Below are 21751 nucleotides of genomic sequence, written 5' to 3' on the forward strand. Positions count from 1 at the left end.
TTTTAAAAGGAATGTTACTGAGGTAGGAAATGCTTGTGTAAAGCAGGTGTTTCTGCATACATAGGTGTAGGTTCAGTTCCTCTGTATACATCTGACTACTCCTATTGAAAATAGAAGAAAATCCCAAGGCCCTTATTCTTTTAGCATGTGTGTTACATTACTTTCATAGGAGTTGTCCAGGCTTTCAGGTAAGTTTTGTGGTCCTGCAAGTGTTAGTGCTAGTCTGCTACAGTGTTTCTAGCCTTGTCTTTTTTCAGTTTCCCTTTCCTTTGAGTGGGTAGCTGCCATTTGAAACAGTAGTCCTGCTGGATCCTGTTAGTGGGTGCTACTGCTTCTGGTCCTTTTCTGTATCCAGGCAGCTTTGGTAGTTAAAAGGTTGTAATTTTATTTATAATACTGTGCCAGATAGGAACACTCTTCTTATGGGACAGTAGCTTGTTATGCCAAAATCAGAAAGATGATCACTGTCCTGGAGGAGTTTTTATAGGTAACTTGCAAGGCAAAAGAGAGGACAGATGGTTAGAGGTAATGTCAGACAGTACAGAAAGGAAAGTGATATTGCTGCAAATGGTTTCAAGATGCCAAAAGAACCTGCTCATTACCTTATTGTGTTTTAATTCCTTGTAAGTTGGATAGTAGAGAAGAGTTTGAAGGAAACAATTAGGAAGAACACAGTGAATGGGAATGTGCGTTCTAGGGGATCTTCCAAACGTGATGAATGCTTTGAGTCTATTTCTAACCCTATTGTGCCAAGGAGGTGCTGAGCACCAGGGTACAGGGCTCTTGGGCTCACTAAGCCAGTGTTTCTAAAATATGAAGTTTGCACAGAATATACATATATATGTTGGCCTTTTCTTTAAAGCAAAAACCAGCTGGACTTAACTTTCATTGTACAGATAAATATTGTCTGAAGGCAGTAGATTGAGCTTTAAGCTCCCTCTGGTGGCTTTACAGTACAGTTCAAACTTTGACTGTTACACTTGTCTGCTTTGGACAATTTTGAGACTTGAAGTTTGTAATGTATTATTAACTTCTTTTAATTTTAAAAATTAATACAGGAATATGATGTGCCATATGCCTTTACAAGGTGTCAAAGGTCTTCTGTAACTGGACTTCAGAGAAATAGAAGAGCTAAAATAATATAAAGCAAGAGGTCTACTTTCTAGTTAGTAGAAGCATAAAGGAGGTATATCCCATAAAACTTCTCTGGCTGTTTTCTTAGTGGTGCTATAGTTTGTAGTGGATATCCCTGAAAGTGTCCTTAAGTATTACAGAACAATGAAAGTACATAGGACCCCTGTATGTCAAACTTAAATATAATGTGTTAATGCAAAACTAGTTTTGGATCAGGTAGCCCTGATTTGGTCTTGCTCTAAGGATGTGAATATGAATTACTCTGGGCTTGCAAAAAGTTATGCTTTGTCACACCCAAAAGATTCATTCTAGCACGGCTATAATTAGTGAGGCTTCATGAGACTGCAGAGCTGTGAGCTGCAAGGTCAGTAGTGTTGAAAGGGAAATGTCACTCCACTCCTTTTCTCCCCATCATTGCACTGGCTCTGGCACTTGTCTGGCTTTTTGATGTTTATTAGAGTAAGAAATGTTCATCCCCCTTGCTCCCAGATTTCCTCTCTATCCTCTTTTTCTTTTGTGGACTAGTTGATAGGAAGTATCATGCAAAGAGGTAGCAAGACCATGCAGGTGGGACCAAGAAAGGAGTAGGACCTCTCCTTTTGGTAGCAGAAAGTTATTAAAATAGGTTACTTGTCTCAGGAAGGTTGATTCTTAGTTCTTTTGAAATATCATTGGGCAGAGCTGTGTGTTCCTTGAGACTTAAAATTATTCCCAGTCATTGCACAGCAACAGAGGCTGTAGATAGAATGCACTTTAAATGATAACTGGTGCTGAAAAAAAGCAGCCTATCACCACCCAATATGTCCCGTACTGTGCTAGTTTATGCTTTTGTGTTGGGTTATGGAAAACCAGACAGGGTCCAGATGAAAAAATCTGGGCTGATTTTTGGTAATTACTTCCCCAATCTGTTTCAATGTGCATTTGCACAAGTTCTTGTCTATACAATGTGGGGAAAAATTTGGAGCTGTCTTTTTTTCAGTTGGTTTGGTTTTTTACCAAAGCTCTGACTGAAGTGTGTATCAAGCTGTTGCTGTGTAGGTCATTCCTGCATGTTTGATAACCTGCTTCAAATATTTTTTCTGGCATTCTGTATAACTGATTCTATTGCAGTGAATGTAGCTAGAGTCTGTGCAGAGGAGGACGGTCCTTCACACTGCAGAAAACACAATCTGCTGCTCCCATTAGGAACAGCTCCTGCTGCATGCAGGAGACTTGAGGTTACATCACAGAAATATCTGTTAAATCAGATTTCTTGTGATTTATTTACTGGAAAATGTTTCACTTATGTTAAAAGCGTTGGTCTTGATGCCAAGGTCTTGATGCTTTTATTCTCAAAGCAGTGGATCTAAATCATGACTGAAAGATAGGTGGCACACATGTTCTTCTCAAACTGCTAGGGACAGGGCTGGAATGTGGAGTTCGGAAGTTCAGCTGAAGTTCAGTAACCTACGCTGTCACCTTGATCCTGCTCTGCAGTTTGGATGTGATCTTCCTACACGTGTGCATATTCCTTTCTCAAAGGTTAGCATCACTTTTGCTTACCCTGTTTGTGGTGTCAAGCCCAGTATCTTGTGCTGTGTGTGTTCAGATAAATCCCAAATAGCAGAAGTCAGAGAATATTAGTGGCACAAGTGTAAAGCAGTGTGGTGCTGTGAGCCGCTGATACTTTTTGCATGGCTGTTTTTACCTTGTAGGGCAGTGGGGGCTGTTGGGGTTAGGTGAGGCTGCAGTGCAGGCAGCTCCTCTGTACTTTGTGGGCACCTCACAGGGGTCTTGGTTATTGCATGGTTTCATGCTTTACCTCTAGCTAATTTTCAGGTAGAAACTGCACTGGAGCTGGCTCTCAACAGGAGAGCAGCAGGTGTTACCTGAGCAGCCAGGATGCCCAGGAGGTAATGGGGTGGGTGTATATAGGGTGTAAGCTGAGGAACCACCATAGCCATTCCCAAATGGGCTTCCTTGTCTCTTCAATCACACACGGTTCTCAGGATGTCAGCTTTTATATTAAACACTAGAGGGTAGTATGTTCCTGGTATTACTTTTAGAAGATACCTTCAGTAATTTTTAAATCCCCCAAATTTATTAGGCAACTAAATATTTTAAAACAAATGTAGAACTAAAGAAAAAATAGTGCTTTGCTTCCAGGACTGTGACTGTGCTTAGCATTTAGTGATGTGCAGTGGTATTTTTGGTCTGAGTAGAAAAAGGATTGGTTTGAATTTAGATCTGACTTCTAACTTTCTTCAGAAACATCATTAGGAAACTATACTTAAATTATTCACTCTCTGCCTGATATCTTGATATTCACACCTATGTGCACGCAATGTAAATACAGAGTGGTATATAAGAAGAGGTAATGCCTGAGAGCAAACAGTTTTGCCAAGAGATCCTTGGTCTTGGTATTTAACAATGCAAGCATTTATAAGTTCATGACATTGCTCTTATTATATTTTTGATCAACGCTTGAATAACTTTTTTTTTTTTCTTTCAGGCACCACCTTCCATGGTCAACAATGAACAACGCCAACATGCTGAGCACATATTCTTATCATTTAGAAAATCAAAATCACCATTTGCTGTTTGCAAACATATTTTGGGTAAGTTTCAATAAATTAAGTTAGGCATATAACTGGAACTGTGCTGTTCTTTTGCAGCTGGGACTATGAGCATCGGTTTTGATTTAGATGAGGGGTACTTTTTGATGGAGGGTGAAGTCTATTACTGTCCTTTTTTGTTTTATTTCTGTCAGTCTCAAAGCTGTAAGGTGTCACTTCATGTAGCTAAATTACTAAACTGATTTAATAGATTTCCTCTTCAACATGGTTACTGTAATACTGTCTCATCTGTGCAGCTTGTGCAACTGCCAGTGGTGTGGTTGCTTGGCTTTGTGCTTGCTTCCCATTAAATCAGCCAACAATGCAATTTTATGCATTTCTACCAGATTTTGCATTGGTGCTGAAATGAGAGTTTATGTCCTGTTGAACAACTTAGTTGCTGTTGACAGCCCAGCTGGAGGAAAAGAAGAAAAAGCTAGAAAAGTTTCTGTCCACCTGGTGGAAGCAAGACACTATTGATTTGTAAATTTTGTGTGATTATACCTGTGGAGAAAGGAAAGAGGCAGATACCACCCTTCATCAGAAATTTCTTGGATTTTAGTGGAAGTGCTCTAAATGTGGTTGTGTAGCAAGTTAAAAAAGAAAAATGTTTTTACAGCTGCTGTAGAGACTTAGTAGAGTTTGGCAGCTAAATCTGAAAATTACAGGAGCAGTAAAGATGTTAGATTGCTGCTCAGCACTGAGGTATTGACCAGATGTGAGTGCTGGGGACAGGTGAGGGGGAATTTCAGTGAAAACTGACGCCAAGACCTGACAGGGGTAACCTCAAAGTTTGTGCAAAAGAACACATGCCAAAACCACAAAAATCAACTTTTCTTTTAAAGAGTTTACCAAAATGAACAGAGAAATATTAGAATTGTGTTGAAAATATTGTTTTCATACTTAATTAATTCTGCAGTATTTTTTTGGGCAGTTATTTCTAAGTTTACTGGATTAGAGACTTACAATGAATGAGTATTATGATGTCAGTATTGCAGACCTACTCCTATGTTATACTGTGATGTGTAGACCAGGATGTGCTTCCTTTCCTACATCCACTCTGCAACCAAAATTTTTCTCTACGAATGAGTTTCTTTTGGGTTTAGTATATTACAGGATTACTGCATGTGGTTTGGAAGACTGTAATCACACTTTTTGTTTGATGGGTCAGCAAAACTGATGCTTCTGGTTTTTTCATGTTCATTCTGTTTTTTCTGGTTCATTGATTTTTAGAGGAAGTTAAGTGAGTGAAAACATCCTTAAGTAACTTTGTTTGCAGACAGTTTGGATCTAAATGATACATTCATCATCAATAAGAAATAAATAATGAAATTTCATGAAATCTTAAATGTGGGTGGTTGGAAGGGTGCTGATTTTAATACATATTACATCCCTAAACTTTTCATATGCTACCACCATTGAGAAGCCAGCGTGTTTCCACGTGGGACCATTTTTTTATAGGAATGTAGGCAGTTATAATGCTGAGACCTGGAACTTAGAGACATTAGAGACTTTTTCAAAATTTTGTGCTTCCTCAGTAAGTATCTGTACAATCTGGACAGAAAGAACAAATAGTTAAGGTTTGGGAGTTGGGAAGAAGAGGCGGGGATTATGAAATCAGGAACCAGGGAAAGGAAACAAACTGTTCATGATGAAGAATAAAAGAGTTGAAGTGTATTGAAGAGATGTGTGCAGGAAGGATGGGTTGGAACCAGAGGACCAAGTAGATGGCTTTAAAAACAAACAGGAAAAAACATGGTCAAGATGGAAACTGGAATGGAGGTAGAGAGAGAGAATAAGGATGATGTCATTTGTGGATAGAAGAGTGTGTGAATAACACAGGGAGAATAATGGAGAAGGTAAGCATATGGGAAAGGGGAAGAGCCACTACTATGTTCTTTAGAAACCTGGAGCTGAACCCAAGAGCCACAAGGCTCTGTGTTCTGCTGTAAGCTTATAGCTGTTCAGTGCACTGGCAAAACTTGTCCTTCCTTTAGTAAGTTCCAGTGGTGCTCTGGCTGATTACAGGCTTGTGTTGGGGACTGCAGGTCTGTGCTGTCAGCGTCTGCGGGACTTGGCTCAAAGGAAAAACTCCATCCTTTTTTAATTACATTCTCTTTTTTTCATATGTATGTTTGAGCTTGGTACAGTTAGAAAAGCTGGAGACCCAAGGTAACAAGTGCCAGAATTAAAATTCCCATGCAGGAATAATGTGTGTTAGACATACACATTAATCTTTTACTTAAGCAGTTACTTAGTTTTCCAAATTAAGCTAAGTAGATTTAAATGTGGTTTATTTGGATTTAAGCATGTTTACCTGTGCGGATTTAGATTTGGATCCTAATTAAATTACTTTAAAATATTTGAGTGTATTAGCTGCTATCTTTGCTACAGAACTTGCATATAAAGGAAATTTATATTATAAACTTGTGTGTATGTAACTGGGGGAAGAAAGTTTGTTTTGTAGTAATTAAAAGCCCTTCATGTCATGACTGAGGTTTTTTAAAAACAGTTTTTCTCGTCCTGGCAGGTCAACTGCTATAGCTCAAACTCTTCTTCTTGTTTGGGAATTTTATTTCATCATTTCATATTTCATGTTTTTGCCACCCTGTGGCTACACCCTTTCTGAAAGCTCAGAATGTTTTGAAACTGGCTTCTGAGATATTACCTGCTATTTCCAAGTTAAAATTTTGAAAAGCAAAGAAACAAAAATGTTTCTGTAGCTTTCTGGCATCATAGAAATTATATTAATATTCTCGTATTTCTCTTTAAATTGTACTTTGTAGTCACCCAAACTGTTCCTTTTCTCCATTATATACTTTTATACTTTCCTTAGTGTATCTGTATGCATAGTAATACCATATTCAGATAATAATGGCAAATGATTCCTTACAGTGTGGTCAAAAATTATTTTTTCATTAACTCAAACTAAATCTGGAAACTTGAACATCATGTAGAACACTTTAAATATATCATGGTGTAAAATTTTTTGCTTGGATAATTAAACACAAATATTACCTGTAAGTGGATTTGGTTCTTTTTATTACCCATGAAATAACATGTATTTTTATGTACTATTGGTTTCAAAGGAAAGCATAGAAATATCCAACTTTGACATACCTGTAATATTAATCACTTTTATTAATTAATGTATTGGAACTAAATCTGTCATCTTGTTTATTTTATTCCCCCATTGTGTTAGCATTCTTATTCCTGTTCTTTGAAGCAGCCTCCTAGCACAGACAACTTCTCTCCTAGGTCATTGAATTGTACTGGACAATTTGATAATTGGCTTATTGATTATTTCTCCCTCTTTTGAGTTGTAGATTCCTTCTCTGTTTTCATAGCAACAGTATTCTATTTAATAATAAATTATAGTAAATTCCCTTTTTTTTTGTTGGAAACACATCCAAGCTGAATACATGTTTTAGTTGCCTTTGTTTTTTCCCACAGAAACTAGTAAAGTGGACTATGTCCTATTTCAAGCTGCTACGGCGATAATGGAAGCAGTTGTAAGAGAATGGATTCTCTTGGAAAAAGCTAGTATTGAGTCACTGCGAACATTCCTTCTAACCTATGTCTTACAAAGGCCTAAGTAAGTATAGAAAACACACCTCTGAACATGCAGCATCCTGCATAAAGTCTGGGTTGTCATTTTTGTTTCCCTGGGTAGCAGTGCAAGATCATTTTAAGAATTTGTATTCTAGTCTTAGCAGTTAATTTCTGTCAGCTTTCCCTTATGAATTCACACCAAATATTTGAAAGAGAAATGCATTCAAAATTTTATTGAGCATTGATGTCCAGAATTACATGCAAATATATTTGTGTAATTTTGTTTACAGCCTTCAAAAGTATGTTCGGGAGCAGATTTTATTAGCGGTAGCGGTGATAGTGAAACGGGGATCATTAGACAAATCAATTGACTGCAAAAGCATTTTTCATGAAGTCAGCCAGCTGATCAGCAGTGGTAACCCCACTGTGGTAAGTACTTTAGTTTTTTTTCTTCAAAAGTTAAGCTGTCTCTATCGGCAGCTTATGTTATATACTGAGTGGCTATGAAATTATTTTATACTTCGCTTATCTGATTAGTCATTAAGTTGATAACTATTCACTCATTTACCAAATTGCAGATTGTTTAATGTTTTGGGACTAGGGGTAGTACATGTAGCTCTTTGCTATACAAGGAGACCATATTTTTAGGCAATGTTTTTATGAATAGTTGCTTTGAGTGCCATACTTGTGGGTTGGTAGTTTATGTTGGGTTTTTTTGTGTTTTTTTAAAAAAACCTGTTATTATTTGTTTGTTTTCCTTTTTTCTCTGGTTTTCTTTAAACTAATAGTAAGACCTAAAACAGATTTTCCGTTAGCTGGGAGGTTCTTTGCATACTCCGTTCCCCTTCCATCTGTGCAGTGCTGCACTCCACTGCGGCTCAGCTGTTGAAATAGACTGCGAGCAGGAGGCATAGGCCTCTGCTGTTCTTTGGGAGACAAGTAGGTGGAGAGAAAGGGGTGTGAGGAAGTAAAACATGGAATGGAAATACAAAACTTATTCTTGATTTAATGTCATACTACTAGGGGTAAGTGTTACCTTCGATACTGAGCTTGAAGTGGAAACAAGGTGTCCAATATCTATCTATGCATTTAGTGAAATTCCGTTTGCTATGCCAGGGGATAAGTTTAGAATAGGTCATAATAGAGGCATGTAACTAGAGCTTAAAGAGAGGTGATTTTTTCTCCTACCAAATGAAAATCAAAGAGTATATGGATTCCATGCTGAAACTTTAACTGAAGCTTTTCTCAAAAAAAAAAAAACAACCTTGAGTGAACTGGCTCCTGACTGCTGAGCTTTTGGAGCAGCAGTTATACTAGATAGATGGGAGGGGCAAATGTTTAATGCTGAAAATTCAATCAAAGTGTACTAGAAGTAATCCAGCTCATGTCATGGTCCTAAAAATAGTGTGTCACCTCTGAGTAAGAAGTAATATTGCTCCAGGGTATGGAAATTTCATTTAGTCTTGTAAAACTTAATTTCATGGTTATTTACCTTAAGGAAACCATTTTAGCCTTTTGATTCTGCATAATTTGGATAGAAATGGGAACTTGTTAGGAAGAACTTGAGTTAATGCTTTTTTTCACGAAACATAGTCTTGTTTATTAAAACGCTGTTACAGCTGAGGTTTTCAAGTTCTATGCGTGACACTGTGTATGCTCATGTAGTTTGTAGGATCTTTGCATAAAGACACAAAAGCAGCATAAATAGAAACGTGGACCTTGAACTAAGTAATGCACAGTCCAGCTTGTACAGTTGTATTCTCTGCATGCACTGTCCACAGAAACACTGCACACAGCATACAGCAAGCTAAGACTGCTTGCTCCAAGCATATCAACCATGCTGTGGAGAAGAGTATGTTGCAGAGGAGCTCTGGCTGGGGGAAGGGGTACTCTTCTCCAAGTTCAACTCACTGCCAAATTGAGCTCAGTTTTTCATTTCCCTTTATTTCATTTTCCTTTTATGTCCCCCTCTTCACAAGTATTAATTTCTCCATAGTTTTTCTAAAATATTTGTGCTTAAGTTTTAAGAATGGTATTGAACATGTCTAGGATATATAATGATATTTTCTATTATGGTGTGCTAATAAGACTTAAAAAAAGAGACACGTGATGCTGTTGAAGCATCTTTTCTATATGGCACAGTATATGGTTGTTAGTCTTTGGTAAACTGGTTATAAGCACATGGTCTCATGTGGTTTATATTATAAACCAATTCTCATTCACAAAAATGTTCTTGTAATTTTCTGAGACTTAGCTGCAAGAGAGACTCTGGTATTGGCACCCAGGACTGGCATGTGCAATAATAAGCAGTAGTAAAATGGTGTTTTGGCATGGTACCTGCCAAAACTGCTTTCTGAAGGGAGTCAGGGCATGCCTCTTGTTATAAACAACTAACAACTTTGAAAACCTGTATAAAATAATTCACACAATTAATTATTTATTATTTTAGTTATCTTTTCAAATATGGCTGGGTGGTTTTGTTTCTTTACTAGTGAATCTGTAGAGTTCAGCCATGCCTGTGGGGCTGTGTGGGACTCCTGTGGGGCTGTGCAAGTTGCCTTGCTGCTGTGGGGAGTCTCAGCTAAGAGTGCTTCAGGGTATGGTGTGAAGCCCATGTCCTGAAGGGAATGGTGCTTTCAGGATGTATGGATAGTGCCATGCACTGTCACAGGTGTTTCTGGAGATTTGTTTCTATTAGTTACTTGTAAATACAGGTTTGCATTCAAATCAGGGAAGATGCTAGGATGTAAGTATTGAAAGAGATCAGTAGGTGTTTTCTGGTCCTCTGTGCTCCCCTGTGGAAGGAATAATTCCATTTTTCTGACGCCTTTCCACTGGTGTGATACACACTCTTGCCTCCTTGTACGCTCAAGTTGCAGAAGGATATCATACCTTTGTGACTCCTAATTCTTTTTTCAGTTTCTTTGTCCTTTCTGTATCCTTCTCAGCCTTCTGTTATGACCTTCTGCCCACCCATTTGTGTTGTTCTGCCTGAGGTTCACTACACTTGAAGTCAGCAGCAGGTCACTTCATATTTAAAAGTACTTAAAGCTCTCAAACAAGAGCTATCAGCAGCTTTTAGCTGCTGATAATTACTTAGAGCATGGTACTAATAACACCAAGGCTGTGGATTGGATCCCCATATGGGCCATTCACTTAAAAGTTGGACTCGATCCTTGTGGGTCTCTTCCAACTCAGAGTATTCTGAGGTAATGGCTTTTTACAGCAGTTTATAATTGAAAGTCCATTTTAAAAAAGCAAAGTATTCTCTGTTTCTTGTTTACTTTTTCTTCCCTGTTTGCTGTGAATCTTCTTGATCCATCTTTACCTTGCAAGAATAACATAGGTACTTAATCTTTTCCATTCCCTGCAGCCCTCTACCCACTTTCTATGGGATGTCAGTACTAACTTTGTGATTTTCAGAGTGTTCTGCTCCCTGAAATCTTTGGGAATTTTGAGTAATATCTTGTCAGGTCAAGTCTTGATAGTTGGGGTAATAAGGAGGGCAGTGAATGTAGATGGTCATGTCTGTTGTGTGTCCATCTGCATCAAGGATTTGATGTGCTTACTACCTCAACTTCTCAAGTTCTAGTTAAGATCTTCAGAGATGTATGCATTTTGAGGCTAGAACTTGAAGGTATATAGTGGCAAACTGACATGTATGCAAGACTGATGGATGAACTGTTGAGAATGAAAAAATAAGAGGGAGGTTGAAAGAAAGATAAGAAGAGGAATTGTGATGAGAGTAATAAAATGGCTTTAGTGTTGAGTAATCTTTTAATAGTGGAACACAGTGTACATGTTAAGGAAATAACAGGACGATAAGGAGAATTAATACTCCAGGGATGGGAAGGATGCATGGTTAGAGCCAGGTTTAGAACTGGAGTGTTGGCTTCTGCTGCTGGTTGTCTGCCATTTGGTGCTTTATGAATCTCACTGAAGAAACCTTTGTTTGAGAAGAAAAAGCAAACTTTTAGTCTGGCTGCTGATTATTTATAACTGAGTTTAGGTAGTAATCCTCTTGAAAGACAAAGATTAGCTTTAGAGTTCTTGGTTTTGTTTTTCCTGGCTCCTGTATTGTCAATGCAAGCCATCCCTCTGCTTGTGAAGGAGAATCTGTAATCTCCCTCTGACAGGAATTTCAGGATCTCTTTTCAAAATCTTCATCTCTCTGGGGGACAGAGCTTCTGGCATCAGACACAGTATCATGAGCCAGTCTTAAAATTCTAAATACATGTTTTCTATCACTGATTTTAAGATTTTGGAGAATTACGTGGGCCAAGTCTTTCTCAACTATAAATGCCTTCAATTTATTGACCTTTGTGTTCAAATATTCTGCTTTTGCATAGCTGAAGGATTTCATTTGTCCTTCATCCCTGCCAGAAGGACAGGAATCCTGGCAGCTAAGTGACTGACTCCCAGGAGGATCTGGTCTGCATGTGAACACATTCAGATTTTGTTTAAAACCAGACCAAGATACGGATCACACCTTGATTTCTTCCAGTATATGTATAGGCAGATGCAGAGGGGTCCAGCTGCTATAGACTTGACATGGGACTGGGAAGCAACAGAAGCTGCATTTAAGATCTGCAGTGCATACAGTAAAATGTATTTTAATATAAAGCTCCATATCTGAAGGCTACATATTTTTTTTGTATATGGAAGATTTGTCAAGACTCACTGGGAAAGCTTTGGAATCCTAACAGTTCCTTCTCTTGCAAATTTTTGATTCTGTTGTTCTGTTTCCCAGTGTTCCTAGTTGGTTAGAGAGAGGATCCAGCTGCTTCAGATTACCTAAAGCTTCTGAGGGATGTGCTGTGAATGGATTTCATGTGAGCAGTGGGAAATATTAATAAGCAAAACTCTAGGCATTCATCTTCACTGAGGTTAATCTATCCATTATAATGGCTGCCTGGATAACTAGTTATATTTATTTAGCATTTGCGGTTCTTGTTTCTGTTCTTTAAAGGGAATTTTACTTCTGGAAACCTGTCTAGCTGTTACTGTTCCATGTTGTATGGTAGGAGTTGGAGAGGCCCTCCTGACTTTCACATTTTGACAAAAATATATGTATTATCCATCCCAAGTTGTGTCTTCTGGTCTAGTAAAATTGTTACCTTGTTCTATGAACCTCATTGCCCTTGAGACATGTTGAGTATAAAAAAGAGGGTGAACCAGGATTATTTAGGCTGACAAGTTCTCGTTAAAGGCCGAAATTAGTGTGTTAAATGTTGGTTTGGGAATTTTAGGAATCTAGAAACTATTCCACATGTGAGGTTAAAACTCAGTGATAGAAGTGTAAAAGAACTTTAAACATAAGTGTTTTTTTAGTAGTTGAATTAACCGGGGTGCTTTTGCAGTTCTCAGATTTTTCTCTTGAAAGGGAGCTGTCTTTACCAGAGATGCAGTACAGCAAGTCTCCAGCTTAGTTGCTTAATACCCACTAGAAATGGATAACCCTCAGTTACATTTACACTAAACCCATGGTTTCAAAGACAGGGCTGGGAAGAGAGGAGATGTGTTCCAAGTGGTGAGGTGTGCATCCCATGTTCTATGTGTGGCATACCCTCTCTTTCCTCAGTTTTGTCATCTCATGAGACTTGTGCCTGTGGAGTCCCTCACCTGTGACCTCATGGACTCACTGGGATAAAGGAAATTGTATATTTCCATGTGTTGCAGCATGTATTTTTTTTCATTACAGTGGTGTCAAATGAATAAACAGGCTTGAAGGGAAAAGCCTCTTTTAAGACATTAGCTGCTTGGTGTTTAGTCATTCTTCCTTTCAAAGGTACTGCCCTTTCATAATAAATGTGTTCAGTAATATACTGGATGTTTGTGTTAGTCTGCTTAGAAACAGCCCCTTCTCCCTCACAGCCTCTCCTTTTATTCTTTGGGAAGATCTGCTGTGGAGCACAGCTGTGTAATGCAGCCCATTTGACGTAGCTGGCAGTATGGTAGGCAGAGGCAGGCAAGAAAGACCAGGAATGAGTGCTGGAAAAAGTGGGGGGAGGGAGGACACCTAGCCACCCAAGAGCACTTGCTGGGGTGGTGTATATTCAAAGCTGAGTGCTGCTGATGGTGAGCTGCATGGCTAGTATAACTATTCATTATTTTGAGTTTAATTGAAAATCCTGTATTTGTTCATGCAACTGTGGTAGGAGCGAAGATCGAACTGGTGGTGTTCAGACAAGAACCTGGAGGATATGTTACCTTTATAAATGGTTTTCAGGCCTTCAACTTCTTTTATGAGATTACTTTTTTTTTTTTTTTTCTCTCCTGATTTCTGCTTCACAGCTTTGCCTGTCTCCAGAGAAACAAAGAAAAGCATGTTTTGCACCCTGTGTTCCAGCAAACTCTGCCTGGACCTCTTCCATTATTAGTAGAGGCTGCTACTTCCCTTCTCTCTTTGTCCAAAGCCTGCATGCTTCACATGCCATAAGATCCTCTGGCCCATAGTGATTCACAGGGGAATTGATTTTCTCAGCTCACCCCTGGGAGTTTCCCTTGGTTTGGCCGGGACCCCCAAGGAAGGGAAGCAAGCTCTTGCCTCTTGTGCTGCTGTAGCTCTGACATGTTAACCTGGTGCTGCTCATCTGTCTTTGCTCAGTGGCAGACAGGGAATGAGAGGAAAGGAGTGCACTACCCAGCCAATCCCTTACTGCTGACAGCAGCTGTGGGTCCTATTCCTATCATCCTACCCTGCTCCATAACCTTTTTTCCACCAGTTGGCTCATTTGGGAAAGAACAGATAAAAATCTGTGGGTTCTTCCTGGTGCTTGCTTACATTTCTTCAGAATATGTTCTGATTTTCTTTGGTTGGGAACCACTACTTCAGCTCCTGGGTCCCCCACCCACCTTGCAATACTTCCATGTTGATGAGTTGGAGTGGCCCCTGTTATTCTGTGTACATAAAGATACTTCTTTTGGCCCTCTGGCTGTCCTCTTAACCTTTCAATTTGAAGTTGCAACTTACGTTCTTGTGATTTAGATACTCTGAAAATGCTAGCAAAAGCAGCTGTGCTTATTCAAGGAAATTAGAGAAGTCTGTTATTGCCTTTATAAAGGAAGCCTTGCTTAAAACAATTTATTTAGTAAAATTGCTTTTGATGCATTCTCATTACAGAATTCTGTCAGGAGCAAGGCAGCTAATTCTGCTTCTGATACATTTACTCTTTGATTCTTCCTGCTCTTGTGCAAGTTAAGTTTAGATAGTTTAGGGATACTATTAAGTCTTCACATGGCTTTCCTTTGGTTTCAGTAACAGAGTTTACATTATACATATGAAGACAAAAAGTCCTCTAAATGCATATTCAAGCTGGCAGGGATGTAAAGTGACAGGGTAGATGTTATGATTTGCTCAATTCAGGCAAGACATTCGTTCTTTTAAATAAGCTTACTGCTTTTTCTGTAAGTATAAATTATACGTGCAGAAGGCACTGCATGTTAGTTTAGGTTTTGTAGTAAAATGAATTTTTTAATCAAACCTCTGACAAACTAACTGTATCTCTCCTCTGAATTCAAAATGAGGAAACAATTTTGGTATTGGAGTTCATTCTGCTTTGTCTGTTGGCTTTATTGCTGCAGAGCTGGTGTACCACATGTCCATTTTTTCCTAGGGTGTATTTGAACTCTTCTTCCTTTCAGATGCTTTGTAACCTAACTACCCTCAAATGAAGCACTTCATTTATTCCATGGGCAGCCCAGGCACAAGTGTGAAATCCCTTCAAACATTACTGCTTTAGCTTCTTTTATAGGGGACATTCCATTTGGAGGAATAAGTTGTATTTACCTTTTACATCTGAGCTTTATGAATGATATATGTGTTGTTTATTGTTAAAATGACACACGGTCTTTCTATAGTGTCTGTGTTTTATTAAAGCCATTTAAAAAGAAAACCACTAAAAGGATGTTACTACTGGGTGTCTGATTGCCAAGTTAATCTCTTATCACAAGTCCCATTGATCTTCTGTTTGAGCAGCTGAGAGTCTATTTTATGTATAGCGATCTTTCATAAAGTTTATTCCTGGTAATAAAGCTAACTGGGGTGAGTGCCAAGCTATTCTCAGAGGCAATCCTCTCTCTCAACAAGAGAAGGGTTTTATTTTGTTAGATGGGCTTATTGTTTGGGTATGTACTTGTGGCAGAACTAGTGAAATTGCTAGGGAGTGAGTCAAACTAGGTTCAGAGGTGTACTCTTACTGGTATGAAGTTAATGGCATTGCTGCACAATGGACATTCAGATCTGTCTTTTAATATGATGCCCAGAGTCCACTTGCATTTTCTACTTATTACAGTGTCCTATTACTAAGTTGCATTGTTTATCCCTTCTGTGGTGTGGCAAAAACCTTAAAAAAAAATTAAAAATTAAAAAAGAACCAAAAAATTCCCAGCAGAAAACAAATAAACAAACCAACCAACTAAAACCACACCAAAAACAACAACCACCAACCGAAGAAACCCCAAAAGCAAAACACAAAAACCCCAGAATCCCCCACCCAGAATTTTATATGTGTTAAATGCATTCAATTTTCTTACGTGTAAGAAGAAGAAATTTTACTTCACATAGCGCACCACTATTGGTTTCTCTGAAATTGTTGGTTTTCATATTTTTGAAATCTTTCTTCTGATAATATTTATGTTGAGGTACTTACTGTCTTCACACCAAACATGTCTGTGTATTAAAAAAATGTAATTAAAAATTAGTAGTTAACCTTCAGTAAAATTACTTTATGAAAGTCAAGTTGTTTTTTTTAGTAAAATTTACTTGAGATTTATTCCAGAGTTTCTAAAATATTTTTGTCTATTCAGGAAAGTTTAATAGATGGCTGGGCAAAAACTCTTTTGAGCTGATAATTGGTTTATACTCATGAAAATGGCCATCTTACTGCTATGCACAACAGTCTGTATAAATTCCTATAGTCTTATGGCAGTTCTGAGAAGCAGTGGTGGCTTTGTAGAGCTCTGTGCAAATATTTGACATTGCAAGGTTACGGTCTTGATTGTTCCTCTGCTCTTGTCTGAAAGCTGGACTCCTGGTGGCTGGCATCTGCCTTCTAGGAAACCAGTCTCAAGCCATCTCACCTCAGCCTGTTGCTGCAGTAAATTTTAAATTACTGGCCAGTATCTTCTCTTTGGTCTTCTCCTGCCCTGGTGATCTGGATATACGGGAGTGCTTACAATTCCTTATGGATGCAAGGGGTAAGCGCAGGTGCCAGAAGTATGTGGATGTGCAAATGTTGCACACGAGGCCCTTGGAATGCGAGGGAATGGGGCAGGATTTGCACCCCAGATATTGAAATACCAAGTTAAGGAAGTTGATGGGATGCTGGGAGTTCAGTAGGAGGGAGTAGAGTAGAGGGATGCAGTGTGCCCTGGTATTGGCTGTGAGCTAGCCTGCTGGATAGAATAAGGTGTATAAATCTAGTAACATCATTTTTCTCCTGTCATGCTTAAAACAGGTACTGATGTCCCAGAACTATCTGAGCTGGCTCTCATTGAAACCAGGGGGATAGGTCAATGCTCAAGTGCTCAAGCTGCTTTATTGGAATTTTAACAGATTCAGTCAGCTTACCTGTACCCATTGCTCTTTACACTTTCAAAGAGATGTCCCTATCATCAGTCATAAAATTTAACCTTCCTTTTAAATTTTTCCTTGAAGTCAGGAGAAAAGCACACAAAAAAATCTGTAGCACACTTTTACCATGCAGTAGCACATTACTCTGTAAAGAGAAAGGATAAATTATTACATACTTGCAAACAAACTGGAGAAAAAGGAATGTGCTATTACAGCTAATAATGTTTGTAATCACAGTGGGAACAAACTTTTCTTCCTATTGTTCCTACCCATTTGAACTTGGTGATTGATTTTCCAGTAACTGGCAAATAACTGCAAATGATGGGTAGTCTGCATAGCTGCCCTGTTTGTCCTGTGGTGGTCTAGGTGGTGGCTTGGTGTCCAGATCTTAGTATGCTAAAGCAGAAGCAGTTTAGTTTCAGCCTGGTTGTTGTACTAATGGAGCCACTGATACCATTGGTAATCAGGGTATGTTACAGAGCATCAAAGTGTACAGATTTGTAATTGCAGCTAGTGATGTCCTTATGTCATGAGTCAGTAATTTAAGCATCAAATAAAAACTTGTGTTTTAAACTATTCAGATAGTCATGTGAGAACTTTGCATTGTTTCTTCAAAAACATGTATTCTGATCTGAAACATTGTGCTGAAGTCAGACTTGAGGGGCTTTTCTTAGTTGTTAGGGTTTGTTTTTTTTTACCCAGGTTAATTATTTTCATACACGACTTTTAATGTTTAATACTCAATACTAGTCTATGCTGTTTTGTTTTTTTTTAAATATTAGATCAAATCTGTATGTCCTCTAACTAAAAAAAAATATTTATTGTGTGAATACCTTACAGAGAAATTAGGAAATAAAATACTGAAATGTTTGAGCCAATTAGAAATATTTCTAGTATAGAAATGACAAAGTTGCAATTTTACTGAAGTAGTTTAAATTGTGATGCTGGTTTTCACTGGCTAAATGCTTCTTTAGTCATATGTGTGGTTTGACAGAGCTGCCTGTAAATGAGAAATAGTCCGCATGAAATAAATAATTTCTTTAAAATGGGAGATCTTTTACTTAGCAACTGATCAGGAATATGCTGATCTGCTGTACTTATGGAGCTTTATTGCTTAGTGGAAGAGAAAACCTGTGTATTATCACAAAGCAACTATGTTTGATCTGTCTGGAACTTATTTAGCAAGTAAGAATGTTAATTCAGTGTTTACTGACTAAGATAACTAGTCGTCTGGGGGGGTCAAGGTACTGACTTCAGAGGCATTTCTGAACAAAGATGTTGCAGTTGGTGGGTGGATGGCACTGGTCTCAGCTGTTGTATGAGCTTGCATAAATAGTATCATCTCCACTTTAATCTTTCGGGTGTTCAGAGGTAGTGTGCATATTTCTGTTTAACCCCTGGACACTTGCTGGCATGCATGACCCTTTAACAATTCCTATCCCTCTGTCCATCCCTGGCACCTTGGCTCCAAACAGTCTGGGAGGATAGCCAGTAATTTTGGAGCTTTTTGTAAAGAACATCTCTTTAACAAAAAGTCTTTTCATTTCAGCAGCATACACTTTCTATTGTGCTTGTTACAGTAGTGTACACACAAGTCTGAAGTACTACTTGCACCTCCACTGTGCAATACTTGGTCCCCTTTGTGTGCAAGGATCGGTTAAAAGATATTAAAACTGGTGATGATGGTTTCTGGACTTTGGCATCAGGAAAAAAAGCTTTTTTTTTTTATTTTTTTTTTGTATTTCTAAAAAACAGCAACAAAGGCTGGAGTGTTTCCTACAGCAACTTGGCTTTTAAGTAGTGTTTTAGATAAGGATTTCAATTACCTTAAATTTTAAGAATGAAAAAAATAATTAGACCTTCAGTCTTCATGAATCTATCTCTCTAAAATTAACATGCCTTTTTCTCACTGATTTTATATCACCTCAGAGACATAATTTTGATAGAGTAGATTTAAGGGTTATTTCTGAGGCTTGTCAATGTGGTGCTTTAGAGGGAGGTACTCAAGATCTTTCAAGTATCGGAGCTCTCTGTGAATTCCTCTCATTTTTTTTTTTTTGATGGGGAGAGAGGGAAAAGATGTAGTAGACAGTGTTATTGCAGGTGTTGTTTTTGACAAACTTGTATCACTTTTGGTGCTATAAAGTTAATCATGATCAAATACCAACATGGTAAGTGTAGCAAATGCAAAGAAGGGCCAAAACAAACTTTAGAGTGAGCTGAACTATTAGATCAATAGAAATAAGTGGACAGTGAATCTTCCCTGAGGCCAATACCTGTAAAGGCCTGTGCACGGGGAGACAAAGTAAATGGCAAGGCTGGGAAATGGCTTGCACTAAGTTGGTTTCATTTGTAATGATTATCACACAAATGCCAGCTTTTATATTCCTTGAATACTCAAATTTCGTCTTTAAGGATGGAGCCCTGATGATTCCAGAAATGGTTCATCCAAGGATCTATTTTCCAGAAAGTTTGTTCTAGTTTGTGTTAGAAGGAACTGAAGTAGTAGTTGTATTAAAATGCTAATAAAAAAATTAAGGACACTGTAGGTGCTATTGCATTATTGGACGTCTTTTAGTTATATTATTCCCCCTTATTTTTTTTTATAGCAAACTTTGGCCTGTTCCATTCTAACGGCATTGTTGAGCGAGTTCTCAAGTTCAAGTAAAACCAGCAACATTGGACTAAGCATGGAGTTCCATGGTAACTGTAAACGTATATTTCAGGTAAACTAGTTCTGTATTGATATATGCTACCTCTCTTTCTAAAATTTAACCATTGAGAAGCAAAAATACCTTGTTGTGCCAGCTGCAGTCAGGTACACTGTGTGCCTAAAAGCATTTAATAGGGCAAATACTGGAAATAATGCAGATACTGGCTACTTCAGGAAAATTGTTACTGTATTTTTTAAAAATTTGTATCAAAAATGTGCAACCCCTTTGTGCCCATGTTATGAATGTAGAGCTAAAGATCTTTATGCCATTGGACTCTTTAATTCCTTGGCTACCAATTGCAAACAAAACGAATACTCTGTGGAACAATGATAGTCTTAAATATAGCTTTGGTTTAAAGCCAAGGAGAGCTATGTATGTATTTAAAAATATTATTGCAGATGGTGTAGTCTGGTAGTCTCTCAGATGTATTGTTTGGCCAGTCAGAAATGTTTATATGAAAGCATTGCTTTAAACTGACTGTTGTGGAAAAACTTACCAACTTTTTTTCATGCCAAAGACCAACTTTTTTCTCCACCACTTATTAAAAACATATTGGTTTTTTATCTTTTAACAACTAGTATTTATATGAGGATTTTTTTCATAGTCTTTGCAAATGTAATCAATTAATTTTGACAAAAGGTGGGATTCTAACTGGCAAAGTATTTCCTGTATTTTAATGAAAATAGGGTGAAACTAGAAATTTATTTTTCTCTCTGGAAAAGTATTTCTTATTGATCAATGTTTCATTAATGACTGAGATACTGAATGTATTGTGTTCGTCCTGACTGTAGGAGGACGATCTGCGGCAGATCTTCATGCTCACAGTAGAGGTACTTCAGGAATTCAGCAGACGTGAAAACCTCAATGCTCAGATGTCTTCAGTGTTTCAGCGTTATCTTGCACTAGCCAATCAGGTCTTAAGCTGGAACTTCCTTCCTCCAAATTATATCCTTTTCATGTCAGGCCCTTTGCTTCCCTTGACTTGAGTCACTTCTTGGGTGAGGAATAAAGTCTTTGCAAGGAGAGTAAAGCATAAGACTTAGAAGCTTTGTGTTTAATCCTTGATTTATGTTTTCTTCTGTTAGTGCTTTTTGTTGCCACCATACTTGCTAAGAGATGCTCTTAGAGAAGCTGCTATTGGTCTTCATTAAAGCTTAAAAGTATTTTACATAAAAGAGAAAGCATACAGCGCACCCACCTTTTACAAGTTTATGGTCTGTCTGGTTGGTGCAGGGAGCAGGAAATGTGCAATGTGCTATTTCAGTGTAGAACCATATGGTGAAGAGTCTAAGCCCTGTTCAATTTTTATGCAGAGATCTGATCTGTCCTACTTTTCTCCCTCAGAAGAAGTAGGGACAGGCAAATGCCTTGTCATGTAGGAATATGCACGTTCATGCAGTTAAACCAACTCCCCATAAAAGAACATGGTATATGCTAGAACACGGAATTTCTTCAGACTGAAAAAAAAAAAGTATTTGGTAGCTGAGAAAAGAAATGTCAACTTCATTTTACACTTTCATTTTATATTAATGGCTTTAATGGAAGCCACTGCTTCCACTTTGATATTTTTGTGATATCTGCTGATCATTAGTCCAGAGAAAGGTGGAGCTGGAAAGTAGAGGAGGAAATTGGAATCAGAAAGAGAAAGGCTCTTAGTGAAGGAGAGAAGAAAAATGTTTGGTCCAAAAAATGGGCTAGACAAATACTGTAGAAGTACTCAATCACACTCTGCATTTATTAGGGGTTTTAGACAGCATGTGTCGTAAATCATTATAGTAACTGTTTTAATAGCCAGACTGCCTTTAAGAAGCTTAGCAAGCTTTCCAAGAGCCAAGTTTTTAAGTTGGTCTATAAACTTTTTTTCTTAAAACTTTTGAAATTGCTACCAAGTTATACATACTGCAGGAATCTTGATGTTGCTCTCAAATCCACTGTGAAAGATTTTTTGCTTTCCTGGTGTGACAGTCAGAAGGTGATACCTGTGTGTTTTTGTTTTCTTTTAGTCTGTTCATTATGCAGCAGGCAGCAAAAGTAAATTTATTTGAAACTGGATATTCCTTGGTTCACATCTGTAAAGCAAAATGCCAGTTATATTGGCTTTAAGAAAGGTTCCATGGATTAAAAGTAAATATCCCACTTCTATTCATCCCTGAAGTGATTTGGCAGGGGTTCAGAGAGAAATT

General features: G+C 38.0%; 1 protein-coding gene across 1 annotated transcript in view; it reads left to right on the forward strand.

Annotated features, from left to right (window-relative positions):
- XPO4 (exportin 4) overlaps window positions 1-21751 on the forward strand; it is an 80838-nt gene that overhangs the window by 16984 nt on the left and 42103 nt on the right. The window contains exons 2-6 of the mRNA XM_015640379.2: window positions 3626-3731; window positions 7182-7323; window positions 7571-7709; window positions 19464-19580; window positions 20360-20513. Of these exons, the coding sequence (XP_015495865.1) occupies window positions 3626-3731; window positions 7182-7323; window positions 7571-7709; window positions 19464-19580; window positions 20360-20513 (658 nt within the window). The remainder of the gene's footprint in view (window positions 1-3625; window positions 3732-7181; window positions 7324-7570; window positions 7710-19463; window positions 19581-20359; window positions 20514-21751) is intronic.

The sequence above is a fragment of the Parus major genome, chromosome 1 (assembly GCF_001522545.3).
Source record: "Parus major isolate Abel chromosome 1, Parus_major1.1, whole genome shotgun sequence".
Lineage (NCBI taxonomy): Eukaryota > Metazoa > Chordata > Aves > Passeriformes > Paridae > Parus > Parus major.